Raw genomic sequence first — 15,449 nt, forward strand, 5'->3', positions numbered from 1 at the left:
AAAACTCTTAAAGTATTAAATACTGGAGTTATTTTGGTCATTTTATAATATTAGTGTTAAAATTCTTTTTTCTTCTTTTGTTGTAAATTGCAATGGTTATTGGTGTTTCTCTATTTTAATAATTGTAATATATTAAATGACTACGATAAATATTATAGTATATTATTTTACTATTATATTTTTGTCAAATATATCATTTTATTATATTTATGTTATTACCATTAGTAGATGAACTAGTTGATTAATAAATAATAATTTTGCTCGTTGATGAAATTTTGTCAAAAAAAAAAAAAAAATTAACACGCAAAGCATTGCAAGATTATAAATTTAAAATATAAACTAGGTAAGAATAATTTCTATAAGCCTATAATATTAAGATTTGATACTTATATTTGTGTAGTTTTCTTTTAGGGGTATATATTTGATACCTCTGTTTAAAACTCGAATCCTCCCCCTGAAGGTATATGCTATATCAAAATTCATAGAAAAATAAATAGATAAATAAATTCTGAAATTTAAAACCTAGAGATGAGATGGTTCATTAGTCATACCTTGCTATGGACGTATGGTTTGGGTCATGACAAGCAGGTGCTCGGAATAAGTTGCCGTTAAAAGCACCAAGAAGAAAGTACTCCCTGACATGATCATTCATTGATGGCATTTAAACCTGAAAAAGTCTCATAGGCCCATTACTCTATTTATCTTGGTCCAAAGCCATATCCGAAAGGTTATGTGGATCGAGTTCATGCACCTGTCAGTTTTGCTTCTTGAAATTTCTTAGCCATTGCAGACCAAAAACCCAAAACCAGACGAATTTGATTCAGTCAATCACAATCTCTCCTTAGTTTTATGTGTCCATCATCCAATGAGCCATCACAAAAATCAGCTCTGAAAGAGGCCTTTTTCCTTGCTTGCTGCAGCGTGAGAGTGTTGATAATTAATTTGATGGCATCTTATCATGCACATGCGGCAACAAAAGATATGTGCTATGGGTCACATGGATTTTCGTTGCCCTTGTTAGGCACTAACTGGTAAAATTATTTATTGTTGGATAAGATTACAGCTTTGGGTCGGTATCGACATTAACATGTTACTTGTACTAATAGTATGTCCACTCAATCTTTGGCATCATACAAACACGTTATTGTTATTTCTATGTTTGACGTTTTGTCATAATCTAATGAGCTTTACTATTCTAATTCAATATCCATTTTTTTGTCACTTTCTTTTTTCTTTTTTTAAATGAATAACCACTGTAAACGTGGGGTATTAGACAAATTTTGGCTTAAAATTGTATAGCCTAATTTCTATTTTATGTTGCCTCGGTCAATGTTCTAGTTAAGTAACCCATAATAGGTGTTTAATGATTCAAATCTAATAGTTTTTGTTGAATTTAAGTTCAATCCATTATACATTAGATTTTATATTTTGCATCTAATCGAAACCGATCACGGATTGAAATATTAAAAGAATTTGCCATTCATCGTATGTATCATTCAATTCTCTAAATCATTGCTTTAGAAAAAAAAAATTAATTGGAGTTTGAATAGACAGATCCATAAATCAATCAAATAACAGTAGAATTTCTATTTTACAATCAAATCTAATCTAATCAAAAAGTTAATTCAACAAAAATTGAGTTGATTTAAATTAAATCTATTAATTTTTTTTTAATTCTGTTATACACAGATTGTTACTGATATTACATCAGACATTACAATTATAATATTTACAATCGTACTAAACAACTGAGATCACCGCCATACATTAACCCACTGAAGTATTTACCCAAAATATTTTAAATCCTCTCTAATATTCGAGGGGTGCCTACTCCACTCACATTTCGTAAGGGAGAGACTGTCTCCACTCAATTAGTTGATAATTGAGGAAGAACTAAAACTAACCTCCATAATGCTCTTATGAAGGCTTGAACCTTGCACTCAACATTACAAGTGCAAGGCTTCTCCCATTGGACCAAAGGTCCTTTGGTAATCTATTGATTTGATTGAATTGGATCGGATCATGAACACTATGCTATCTTTATCTTATGTGAAACTGGTGGCCAACGCAGATTTTTGCAATAAACTGATGATAGTAATTGCCAATTGAAGGCAACAACTATGCGAACACAATTATTGGGGATCGCTTCTAAAGTTCTACGTCTTCACTATTTTGTCTTTTGGTCTTTCTTTTCAAGCAATACGAAAGAGTTGGCCATTGTCATTTAAGTAATTGAAGATCAGACTGATTAATAAAAGAGCTTGATTTGCTTTCAATTTTTCGTAGAAGACAAATTTCGTTGAAATTGATTGCTTTTCTCCTCGAAAATTGCTTTCAAAATTACATTTATTGGAGAACTCGGTCCCCCTGTTCTATTATTAGGTCTTCTATTTTGAAAATTATTTCAATACAATTTGAGAAATGGGATTAAATTTTTTTTCCCCAGCATCCAAGTCATTCTTTCAGATTGACTCAGAGAATACCCAGAAAGAAAGAAAAAAAAACATTAGAGAAAAACGCACTTGAGTTAAGCTTATGATTTGGCATTGATGCGTGTTATCAAGGTCACTTTCGTACAGCTTTCTCCAAGCTCAGAGTTGAATAAAAATCTATCAAACCTGCACCAGAATCCCAGTTGTTTATTACCTCAATGATCGATGATTTCCATTAGGCCTAATCTTACAGGCAAGTGCGTCACTTTCTAGCTGCCTTTTAGGTACAAGATCTTAATATTTTTAGTAGTCCTTTCTCCTTTAGTGTCTTCCTAGTACATTGAATGTGCAGAATTTTCCAAGTCTCGTAGTCCTAAAATCGTTTAAGAATCTTCTAGACAATTATTAATTGTTTTAACAATTTTTTGTAAACTAAAACTCCTCCTTCACCACCCTACGCGCAATGATGTTATCTTCTAATCTTCTAACTTTGGTCTTTATAATTTTTTTTATAAAAAATACTATTATTCCCTAAATCTAAGGTGGGTCAAATTTTGTTAGAGGTGAGTTAGCAATTTAGCTTTAATACATTCTAAAACATATTTTGATCGATTTCAGTTAGACATTGCAAAATAAATATAAAATTATTATTATTTTTTATTTAGAAACGTTTTCAACAATTTGAGAACCCCAATTAATCATCAAGAAACGAATCAATATTATGGCCCTAATCAATAATGATTGTCGTCTAATTTATGTCATACTCAGTGTCACTGTCGCCATTATCATGGGCCAAACTTCTCTCGACTCTCGACTCTTCTAAGTAAATTTTTTCACATTTCTATTGTGTATTATTGACACTTGAAAAGCGATGCGAAAGTGGAAAGTGACTTGTATTAATTGAAAATTCCATTAAGCGTGCTAAAGAGCTTTGCTAGGACCACTTTGTTGAAGACTTTTTTTTTTTTTTTCTCTCTCGCAATTAACATTCTTCTCTTTATCTTTCTATGTTGCTGTTGGGTGTGTGTGAGAAAGAGCTTTAATTGCCTCTTTTAGAATCTTGGCATTTCATTTGCTGGCTTGTCCTTCAAATTCAAAAAGCCCGATTACAAGTAAACAGAAATAATTGATCAAAAAGTTAATTATAAAGCAATTGGTTGTTGTACCTAATCAGGATTTGCTGTTCCTCTTTTGTGATTATTTTTTGGGGATATGATCCTTTCTTTATGGTAATTAAGAATAAACTAAGAAAATATCCGCGTGACTAGGCATTTCAATCTTGCAAGCAAAAAACTTAAGACATAATTGTATTTTATGTGAGTCAAAAGCAGATCATTACTTTCAGTTTGACACTACATGCATTTCTCCTTGTTAATTGTTGAGTGTTTGTGAAGTCTTTTGAAATTTAGGTAGTGAGAGCAACGATTGAAAAGCTAGCTATTGAGACCCAATGTCAAGTAGAGTTTCAACTTAGAGAGAGCTTTTAGCTAGCTAGCTAGTGTGCTGAAGAAATACATAATGGTAACAGGTAAAAGAGACTACAGGTCAAGCTTATTATGAACTTATTTAAGAATTTTTTATATTATAAATCAAAATTTGTCAAAATGATTTCAATCATACAAGTGTTGTAATAAACGAGAGAAAAAGATCGATATTACCATGAATTTTGGACCAATCCTGATTTAAGTTTTTATCTTAGCAATAAAAGTGGATGATTGATTCTTAATAAAATGTAATATAATGAAATAATATTAATGATCGAGGAATATATTTGAAAAACATTATAAACATCAAGCATGCTAAGAAATCATTCAAAACATAGTTGACTCAGATAAGGAGGGAATCACGATTCAATATATTTATATTCTAAAACTAACCTTAAACTTGCACATGAATCGCGATTCAATATATTTATATTCTAAAACTAACCTTAAACTTGCACATGCATGGTGTGCAGGGTGTAAATGTGAACGTAAAATACATGACTTTCATAATTGATTATAGTTTAATCTCTTCTCATTATGATAATAATGATGAGAAAGCCAGAGCGACACCATCCCAAATAGAGCTAGAAATTGAAGAAAAAGAAGCTGGCAAAACCCTAATAAATCAAATTCATGCATTACGAAGGTAACCGTAAAGTGAAGCTTATGCATATGTACTTGTATTACATATATAAACACAAGTTGCTTGGAGTTATATTGCAAAGATATTTTATAAAACCACAAACAGCATTGTCGGTGGATACGCAAATCTTTTTGGACGGTCGAGATCGCATCACGATGTCCTTGATCAAGCAGTGATCTTGTTAATTTTTGTGATTAATTTTTTTCTAATCTGATTCAAATGGATGATTATTATTATTATTTTGTATACAATTAATTAGAATATTAGTCACCGAAAATCATGGAAAATCTCTCGCAGTCAGGGCCGGTCCCTGTATTTCATCTAATCTTCCACCGCCCACCATGACTTGTTATTATTAGTTAGATTGATTTATTATTAATCCACATGTATGCCGGAAATTCTAGTGACAATTTTTTTTTTCCTTCTTTGTGTTTCGTGAGTACCCACCTACATTTTATATTTCCACTTTTCCTACCATCAAGTACTATCATTTTCTTCTCAATAATTCATGTAAAATTGAATTCATAAAAACAAAATTAGCGTAAAATATGAGTTGATAAGCACTTTAAACGACAATACCTTATTATGCACGAAGAAAGAATTGTTTGCATCGATTCAACTCTCTCTGTTTCTTTTTTTTTTTTTTTTAACTCGCTCACATCTATAAAGAAAGAAATTTTGTTGCTGATCAATATTGACTTCTCTTGTATTGATTACTTGGTTGGATAGTTTACTTGATAATATTCTTAAGAGTTTGCATGGAGACGACTCTTAGGACTTACCTATTAGTGCTTTTCTTAATTAGAGTTACAACCCATTTGTTCTGTAATTTTTTTGAAAAAAATTTTAACAAGGATTTTGCACTTATCCAATAAAAAAAATGAGACTAATTACTGTTTCGCTATTTAATTTATATTTATTAACTCGATGTTTTATGTTCAATAATATTTTATCCATTAAAAAATAAATAAAATATTAGTTTTGTTATCACACTGTAATTTAACTGTTTGAACTATATATATATATATATATATATATATATGGCGAGATGGTGACAATTTTTGTACATACAGCACTTATAGATATTGATCATGCGTGTCGGTATTAGTTGATTTAGTTTGTTAGAATTTTTGCAAGTGAGGGTCGGTCATCTCATGTGTTTGGAATAGAGGATATACCTCTTGTCAAAACATGGAGTGCTCAAATTAGTGGATTACCTTATGGCTTTTGCTATGTTATATTGAATGTACCATATACAACCAATAAGAATCACATAATTATATAAGTCCCATAATTTATGTGGTTCTTGTAAGTTATATATGGTCATTCATGCCTTAAGATTCTTTTAATTAATTTATGATGCTTGTTGCAACGTACATACAGAATGTAACGTATAACTGTTTAATAATTTTTAATTAATTACCACCTATCACGCAGCATCCCCGAGCGACAAAATAGATTATTTAATTTAATGAGAGCACCAAGTGGCACAACCCAAGAATTGGAAGAGAGCGGAAACAAATGGAAGAGGAGAAGAGGAGAAGATGAATCATCTTCGGATGTTTATTTGAGCAAGTGGTTCTCTCTCTCTCTCTCTCTCTATTATTCAAATCTTGCAAGTTTCTTCATTAGCTTTTCTTTTTCCCCCTCTTTCTCCTTAAAAAAATGGAATTAAGCTTTGAATTTGCTTACTTTTTGACCGAAACGAGAAGAAAACCATGAGAGAAGCAGAGTAAAATAACTCCGAATATGCTATTTTTTTTTTCTTTTTTAATGAATTAAAATTGAGAATGAGATAAAAAAAAAATTTATATTTTTAACTATATAATGTATGTAAGTATATAAATAAAGAATTTATTGAGATTCCTGGGGTGAACTCATTTGCCTTTTTATATTTTCCTTGTCTGACATCTATGCACTTTTTTATTATTTTATTGGCTTTGGGGCTGAAAATTAGTTATTCATTTTTATAGAAAGGGACGGTGACCGAATGAAGGTGAGGCCGCTATTCCTCCACGCCGATACATATTCGTTTGTTGTTGTTTTGGGCACATGAAATCAATTTAGCATCATCAATGGATCAAATCAATGCACCCGCATATTTCTTATTCTTAGCACCTTTATAAAGATCTTGTTTTATATTTTTCCTTATGAGCAATAAGATGCCCTCCACTCCACATGTCTCTCCAAGTGTTCTAAGGGACTATAGTGAATATACACCTACATGTTGTGAGGTAAGTGTCCCACCACCTTCTTCTTCTTTTTTTTTAACACCTATTTGTTACAAGAATCTACGTATATGTTATAATTTGAGGCTACTGAAAATTTAAATAAAATGAAAATTTTCGATTTTTTTATTTTTTTAAAAAGTGAACTTATACATTCGGTGCTCTTAACATTTTTTTTTTTTTTTTGCGGAGTTAAAAGACAGTAACAATAAGATCACCCATGTTATGCTCAGTTTTGGTTGAGGTTCAAAAATTAGGTGGCAAAAGTCTCATCGCATGGATGATCCCAATATGATGCAACAATTGAACTTGTAACTGTTTTTACACTACAAATTTGACTCCATTTGATAAGCTTTCACCAAAGCTTATTGGTTGGAAATGGCCAATTTCTTCCATAGGAACAAGATCCACTACCAAATGTCATCACCAAAGAAAATGCAAATGACACCACCTTCGCATATATTGTTTAAGAAAGCAATTATATAAAAACAATTTTTTTATTATTCACGCGAATAGTATAAATAAAAAGAAGCAGCGCAGTGCTCTTAAAATACGCATTAAAAAAATTAAAATACTTTGCAGAAAATATGAATTTATGGTATTAATTTGAATATCCAAACATGGAGGCTTTGGTGATAAATTTTGTTTCTTTTTTTAAAAAAGAAAATCATCAAATATTCTCCGTCTAAAGTATTAAAATGATCATAAACCTTATTCAAAAGTTCATTAAAAATCCTATTATTAATAATTATTTTGTTTTGAAAGAGATTAGAAAAAGACGCCCCAAAGGCCAAAACCTTATCTACTCTAGGCACAAATTTCACATAGCCAATAATAATAAGATTTTCTTCAATATTTATCACAAAATAAACAAATATGTTTTAATTTTCATATAGGTCCCACCACACATAGCCCCCCAAAATCTCCCCCCCTTTTAGCGCCCCTCTCACAAATTTCACACGACCCCCCTTCGTCTCTCTTCTTCTCTCTTTCAAATTCTCTTTTATCTCTTTATAAAGAAACAATCGGCCACCCTCAAATCCATCCCCAAACCCACACTCACCCACCAGACCAGACCAGACCCAGTACCCAAATTATTGAAAGAAAAAAAGCCATCATGGGGCTCCACGGCCAGCTGATCGACTTGTCGTCCGATTCACTTCCACTCCTAATCGTCGCCCTCATCGCCAACTGCTTCGGCAACCTCCGCTCTCTACTCTTCAGCCTCCTCCACTCCGTGGGCATGACCCGAGTCGACCCGGTTCAGAATAACCCGGCCGGCCCACACGTCGGATCGGGTCTCGCTAGCCTCATAGTCCTCGCCGAGCAACTGAATAAAAACCGGGCCTTCTCTTATAAATACAACAACAACAATATTAATAAAATTAATGACAATTGTTGCTGCGGTCAGGGGGTGGCAAGTAGCGCTGCCGGTAGTGATTGCATGGTGTGCTTGTGCACGCTAAGAGATGGCGAGCTCGTCAGGAAGCTTGATTGCCGCCACGTGTTTCACAAGGATTGCCTTGACGGCTGGCTTCATCATCTCAATTTTAACTGTCCGCTTTGCAGATCGCCGGTTGTTTCCGAAGAGCGCGTCTGGAACACGCGGAGGCGAGTCGGCGGGGATTTGATTCAGTGGTTCTCCCTGCGTTAATGTACATCCGAAGCATCTCCACGATTGCATATTGGTTTTGATGGTTCAATGATGCATACGCCACCCCCCCATGATTCTCTTTGATGGTTGATGCTGGTGGTGATTTTCATTTTTAGCTATAATCTTTTTCTTTAACCTTTTGATTTTAGAGAGTTGGTGGTAGTTTCGACCATACGCTTTCTTTCTTCCTTTCTTTCTTTTTTTGGTTAATTAGTTTAGAATTTTTAGGAATTTTAGTTTTTTTTTTAAATATTTTTTTTGAGAATTTTTTTGGAGCTCTTTGGGGTTCTTTTATTGCTGTAAATTTTCCATCTTTTTTGTTTTCTATCTCTCACTGTCCCTTTTTTTTTTTTTGGGTGCTTATAATAATTGGGTTCTGTTGTATAAACACTGCTTCCTCATATTATGATATATTTGTGACTTAGGAGTAAATTAAAAACAAAAAAGAATGAAAGTTTGAGAAGGATTGATTACTTTTGATAAATAGATTAAAAGTGGTTAGTGGATAATAAAATTTGATTCATTGAGGTAGTTAAAGATTCAAAATTCATTTTTAATTAATTTATTAAGCGATGCTGAAATTAAATTATAATTATTTGTTTATAATAAATCCGTAAAAAAGTGCAAAAGTGCACAAACGAAAAAAGTACTCGAATATGTAATAAATGCTTTTGATTCCAACGAGTTGCGGAGGGCACGTTACAAAATAAGGTTTTTAATTTAAAAAAAAGTGAATTTTAGTCAAAAGGTTCGGGATTCATGTTTTTATCATGTTAAAATGATTTTCCATCATATCCTACACTCATTAGATGGCACTTGACTTTTGACGGCAAAGGTGAAGGAGGTCTACTCGTAGAACCAAATCTCGAACGATGAGTATCAGTTAGAAACAAAAAAATAAAAATAAAATAAAATAAAATGAATTTTATTGATAGCCTTAGCCTAGCTAATAAAATCTTATTTTATACTTTTTATTCATTAAATTTCTTTTTAAATTACTTAAAGCACATCAAATATTGCGCTGAACGTACGATTCAAACATTCTTAATGATCACTAATTTGAATTCATTGTAAGAAAGTTATAGGTGGGGGGTTATAAAATATCAATGACATGTCCATCTAAACTACTATGATGAGTTGCGTGTAAATTGATCTGAATATTAGTTGAGGACCTACTATTGTACTTCTATTATCTATTTGAGAATTGAGATGAACGAAAATTATCATTTTTTAAATATAAAAATCTTAATATTATCTCTCATATTCTTCTTTTATTTACATATGTTGTCGTATCATGCGCTCAAATAAAATTTAGGAAACTTTTATTTTTCATGATTTTTTTTCCTTTAAAACCAAAATAAAGATAGGATTCATTTATGTTTTAATCACATGCCTGTTTCAAAATTTTACTTTCTTACAACATTTTTATGATTTGTTTAAAATGTGCTCTCATATTTGTTAAATTTAAGAATTAAAGTCCATGATATTATATTCATCTTTAAGTTTCTCAACAGCTACTTCGGAAGTGAATCAGACTAGAAGGAAAAACACGAACCCAAAGAAAAAACGGAACAGTTCATGGCTTTGTGCTTCTTTATAGACTGTGGTTGCCTCAATGAATAGCCCAAGCGATTATTGGGCTTTTAAGTCGGCCCCTATGAAAAGCCCAAAGCGTCCACGATGAAGCAGGTCACTGGAGCAGTCCCAATTATGAATCTCTCTCAACTCCTCAAGCGGGGTTTCATTTTGAATGCCGCCATGGGGCTCATTTCACAATATAGATGTGCATGCATGGAGGATATATATACACTGGGTGTAGTTTTGTATATATAACTTATAAAGTTATAATTATATTATGAGTATATCTGTCTATGTATGTATGTATGTATGTACATATGAATAAATAAAATAATAATTATACGAAAATTAACAAGTAGCACTTGGAAAAAGATCAGTAGATCACTTCAGTTTTGAGGGCCAAATGAAGCTGCACGTTGATGACGGAATACGGAGAGCTCAAAGATTTAAAATGCGTTTGATTAATGGCATTTTAATTTATGTGCTCTCTATCTTCTGTCAACAAAATTTCAAAAAATTTGCGCCTTCTACTTCAATCAAACCAAACACATGCACCAAATATTAATGAGGAAAAAAAAACCAATCAATACGCTTTTGTCTCCACAATAATAAATAGCTACTGAATAGCCATGGAAGCGTGCATATCCACAGCAACACGAAATTAAAGTAGTTGATAAACTGTTTACAGTAGCAAGGACTTTGTATGCATGGTGCCAATTAAATGGCTGCGAGCTTAAAAGCATTAATGTATGAATTGCTTCTCCCTTTTAGGCTGGAGATAAATCAAGACAATATTGCTCTCCCTCCTTTTCTTGTTCGCCTTTTGCAATAGATACGTTATTATATTGTTTTTTTTAGCACATTTTCAATGAGACTACTATTCCCATATCGGCTGCCAAGTTAAATAGTTAATCATTTGATCAATATTTTTTTTTATGAATTTGAATTCGACATGATAGATATTAGAAACCAGTAGCATACAACATGACCAAAATTTACATCAATACATACGTTATACTAATACTGCTGCGACATTTGAAATAAGCGATTATTCCATTAAATCCATTTACAGCAGAACTACATACCGCATGAAACGCAACAGGACTCGTTCCAATGTCACAAAATTAATACGAAAACATTTGATAGAGAGGAAATCTCTCTGCACAAGTGAATTGCCTTCATAAAATATCATAGTGACACTTTGACTCTTGACGGCAAAGAGGGCTACTCATAGAACCAATCTTGAATCGGAAATGGAGAGTTCTAAAAACCACATGAAAAATTAGCTTACAAAGACACATCAAAATGTTGCACCAAGCATAAGATTCAAGATATCCTTAGCTCGAATATGTTGTATGTAAGTTAAGTGGAAATATCAGGACACATTGATTTTCTTTCCCTCTGCGTCTAACTAGTATTATATAGTTGGTCTAACTTTTTCCATCTATATCCTGTGTGTGATGAATAACATATAAATTGATCTAAATTTTTGGGGTAAAAACCCATTTAGTCCCTGAATTTTAAGATTAGTGTCCATTTAGTCCATGTATTTTTAAAATACCTCGAAACATCCCTGCCGTTAAAGTATTGATACCCCTACCGTTACTTTTCATATCTTTTAGCTTACTTTTACAATATTACCCTTTTATAATTTTTTTTGGACATTAATAAAAAGATAATAATTAAATTACTAATTTAACCCTAAAAAAATATTTTAATTTTTTTGCAAGCACCGTTTGCGCACTTGGTAGTTTGCATACAATTTTTGATAATTAAAAATTAATATAAATTTTTATTTTTATTTTTTAGGATTAAATTGGTAATTTAATTATTTTATTTTTATTAGTGTCCAAACAAAAAAATTATTATTGAAGGGTAATATTGTAAAAGTAAGCCAAAAGAAATAAAAAGTAATAGTAAGAATATCAATACTTTAACGGCAGGGATGTTTCGAGGTATTTTTAAAAATATAGGGATTAAATATATATTAATATTAAAACACAGGGACTAAATAGGCTTTTACCCAAATTTTTGTCATAAACTTTGCCATTTGTACTCTAATCCACTTGAGATTAATGAACGTCGAATATGATTAAAAAAATTATTAATTTCATCTCTTTTGTTATTATAATAATCTATTATATGCTGTTATATCCATGATCAAACTATGTATTCGACTGTTAATTTTTCAATATTATTTTATTATATATTTACTTGTTTCCATAAACACAGTCTAATTAATGATTTATGTTTTTTTTTTTTGGACTTTGGTGGTCTCAATAACTCATATTGGGCATTTGAAGTTTAGGCTCCGTTTGGTACAGCTTATTAAATAGAGCTTATAACAGTAGAGCTTATAGCAGTAGAGCTTATACCAATAGAGCTTTTGGACAAAAAGTCATTGGGTGTTTGGTTGTCAATAAAAAAAATACTTTTGAACTATTAAATTGTATGATATTTTTTATATTATATATTTTTAGGAAAGCTCTATAACCTCTACTCCCAAAAGCTTAAATTTTGTACTTTTGTTAGTAGAGGTAAATTAGCTTATTTAAGCTAAAAAAACTCTACTAAAAAAATAACCAAACATCATGAAAATTTTTAAAAAGTGCTTATACGATTAAATAAGCACTTATGGCTCTTAAATAAGTCATACCAAACAGGCACTTAGACTAATCTCCTCATGGCATTTTTTGACGTAACTGATTTGTCAAAAGTGTGTGTGTATATATAGACACAACAGCAACCATAAGTCCTCATTCTTCTGCATGTCGATGGCTTTAAAAGTGTTGGTCGTCGGGGGCCGTTCCAAATTTCCAATGCCGCGTTTCTCCAAATCCTGTTAAAAAATAATAATCATAATAAAGTAAGCGAAAGATATTGACTGGAATTGGACTGCATGCATGGAAACTGTTTCCAATAAGTTCTGTCGCTATTAATATTGAAGAACGTTTACTAAGAAATTTGAGGTCAAGCTAGAATGGGGATGGATGGATCATCCCATTCCCACCGATGCTAACTCATTTACAATTACCAGGAAATTAAGCGACTTCACTTTGCCGTATTGACTTCCCCATTGAAATCTGAAAGCTTCCACCTAAACAAATCGTGGAAAGAGACTTCAGAAGCTGCGTGGCATCCGCATACAAAATTTACAGTAAGAAACGAAATTGAACATGTTTATCTAGATTTGTCCCTTTATCTTCCATTGCATTAATGCTTGAAGCCTACCACTCAGTAATTAAAAATTTTCTTCCATCGTGTCGATTTCATTTTATGAATAATTAATATTATTTTTAAACAAATTATTTAGCGCTAATTAATTCAATCACATAATTGTATACTAAACTATGATAAGTTTAAAGCCCGCCTCTCACCGTGCAAGTGAAACTGTAGAAAACATAGCGCATTAACACTTTTATACCGTTCTGCTTAGTTTATTCAAATTCGTTAATTGTTTCCTGGAATTGGAGGATCAATGAGTAGTGAAGAAGCTTCAATTTTCCCGACCTTTCTGTTTTGTCTGTTGATGTTTGTATTCAGCCCCAGTGAAATTGAAGCAAGAAAACTTGAAGTAAAAATGTGTTCTTCTTCTTGTGGAGATGTCAAAAACATAAGCTACCCTTTTCGCCTCAAGGGCGATCCAGCTGGATGCGGTCGTCCGCAGTTAGAACTTTCTTGCGAGAGCAACAAAAGCATCTTAGAACTCAATTCTGGAAAGTACTATGTGAAGAGAATTTCCTATGATGAAAGTACAATCAGTGCTGCCGATGTTAACCTAGCCAATGGAAGCTGCAGCCTCCCGTCCAAATCTTTTTCCCTACCTTATTACTTTTTCGGAATTTTTTTTCAGTACATTCTTAATCCATACGCCTATTACGTGAATTGCTCGAGTAATATTGTTGATGTGGCGTTTACAAAAGTTCCATGTTTATAAATACTTATGCATTCAAATGCAAGGGCTTTGTTTTTGTTTTTCAATATTGTACGTAATAAAGAATTTGTGAACTATCTCTAAGAGCATACCGATATGACCTTTAATTTCTGTTTCTTTTCACTTTTGCAACAGTTTGCATCCACAATGCAGGAGTAGTGGCAAAGATTATTTGCTACCCATATTATATACGTAAGCATATCCTTATACATCTTTTTGATCATGTGTTTTCGACGTTAATAAATGCGATGGGTTCATATATTCTCTATTCTTTTACTCTATATTTTTTTCTGAATCATCTCTCTGATTAGGTATAAAGCTTATTTTTTTTTTCCTCTCCTCAATTGCAGTTAACTTAGTAATTTCCCAAGCAATCTTTTGGCCTTCCACAATGTACTCATCAGGAATGTGGGATTAGATAAGTTTTCTGTCAGGTAAAATCTCCTCTCTAGGATCCTCTTTTTATTGCTTTGCTTAGTACTATTTACTTTCAAATATCATTCTCCTTACCAGGGTTTCCACTTGATGTTCCGATAATTGGTAGATTTATTCTTGCTCCAATAGTCTTTCTCGTGTTCCTTATCCACAAATACAGAACGACATTGCAAACAGTTGATAATGTGGAGAAATTTCTGCACAACCATCAATCGTGGATGCCTAAAAGGTACTCTTACCCGGAGATAATTGCCGTGACAAACCACTTCACTCATAAATTAGGCCAAGGTGGCTTTGGTTCAGTTTATAAAGGACAACTTCATACCGGTCGCTTGATTGCTGTTAAGATGCTGGAGAACTCCAAGTTCAGTGCGGAGGAATTCATCAACGAAGTTTCAACAATAGGTAGAATTCACCACGTTAATGTGGTCCAGTTATTGGGGTTCTGTTCTGAGGGATCCAAACGTGCACTTGTGTACGAGTTTATGCCTAATGGATCACTCGATAGGCATATCTTTCCCAAGGAGAGTAGAGGCCAATCTTTTAGTTGGGAGAAACTCCACGAAGTTGCTTTAGGAACTGCTCGTGGGATCGAGTATTTACACAACGGATGTGATGTCTGCATTCTTCATTTCGACATTAAGCCTTACAACATCCTGCTAGATCATAATTTCATCCCAAAGGTCTCCGACTTCGGCCTTTCAAAGTTTCATCTCAAGGAAAATGATTTTGTGTCCATCAGTGCCGTAAGAGGAACCATAGGATACATAGCACCTGAGCTGATTTTAAGGAATTTTGGAACTGTTTCTTGCAAGTCAGATGTTTACGGTTTTGGGATGGTGTTATTGGAAATGACTGTGTTTGGGGGATATACTTCGACAAGACCAGCCATGATGAGCAGACATCTGGTAGCAGGATTCCACGAACAAGAATATTCTGCAGAAGTCTGGTAGCAGGTGAACACGAACAGGAATATTCTGCTCATTCACGAATGCACCCTTCACGTGGCCACTGCGGGAGCCAGCCTCCTACTAAGAGCATAAGGCCATTCCTGCTAGAGG

At 32.9% G+C, this 15,449-nt stretch overlaps 2 protein-coding genes and 1 long non-coding RNA gene across 3 annotated transcripts in view; all 3 read left to right on the forward strand.

Annotated features, from left to right (window-relative positions):
* Positions 1–7,754: 7,754 nt before the first annotated feature.
* Positions 7,755–8,829, forward strand: LOC18051091 (E3 ubiquitin-protein ligase RHA2A). Its single transcript, XM_024191170.1, has one exon. It carries the CDS (start codon positions 7,905–7,907, stop codon positions 8,439–8,441), a length of 537 nt encoding a protein of 178 aa, XP_024046938.1. The 5' UTR covers positions 7,755–7,904; the 3' UTR covers positions 8,442–8,829.
* A 4,886-nt stretch (positions 8,830–13,715) lies between these two features.
* LOC112101179 lies at positions 13,716–14,341 on the forward strand. The gene is made up of 3 exons (XR_002907274.1): positions 13,716–13,823; positions 14,089–14,145; positions 14,304–14,341. It is a non-coding gene; the product is annotated as an uncharacterized LOC112101179 (long non-coding RNA).
* Positions 14,342–14,405: 64 nt separating this feature from the next.
* LOC18051093 overlaps positions 14,406–15,449 on the forward strand; it is a gene marked incomplete at its 5' end in the record, with an annotated part of 12,140 nt that continues 11,096 nt past the window's right edge. Inside the window, one exon of the mRNA XM_006448283.2 lies at positions 14,406–15,296. Within this exon, the coding sequence (XP_006448346.2) occupies positions 14,406–15,296 (891 nt within the window). The remainder of the gene's footprint in view (positions 15,297–15,449) is intronic.

Source organism: Citrus clementina, unplaced genomic scaffold, assembly GCF_000493195.1.
Source record: "Citrus clementina cultivar Clemenules unplaced genomic scaffold, Citrus_clementina_v1.0 scaffold_2, whole genome shotgun sequence".
Classification (NCBI taxonomy): Eukaryota; Viridiplantae; Streptophyta; class Magnoliopsida; order Sapindales; family Rutaceae; genus Citrus; species Citrus x clementina.

Coding starts and splice junctions, on each gene's coding strand:
- LOC18051091 (XM_024191170.1), top strand. CDS start 7,905: ATGGGGCTCCACGGCCAGCTGATCGACTTGTCGTCCGATTCACTTCCA.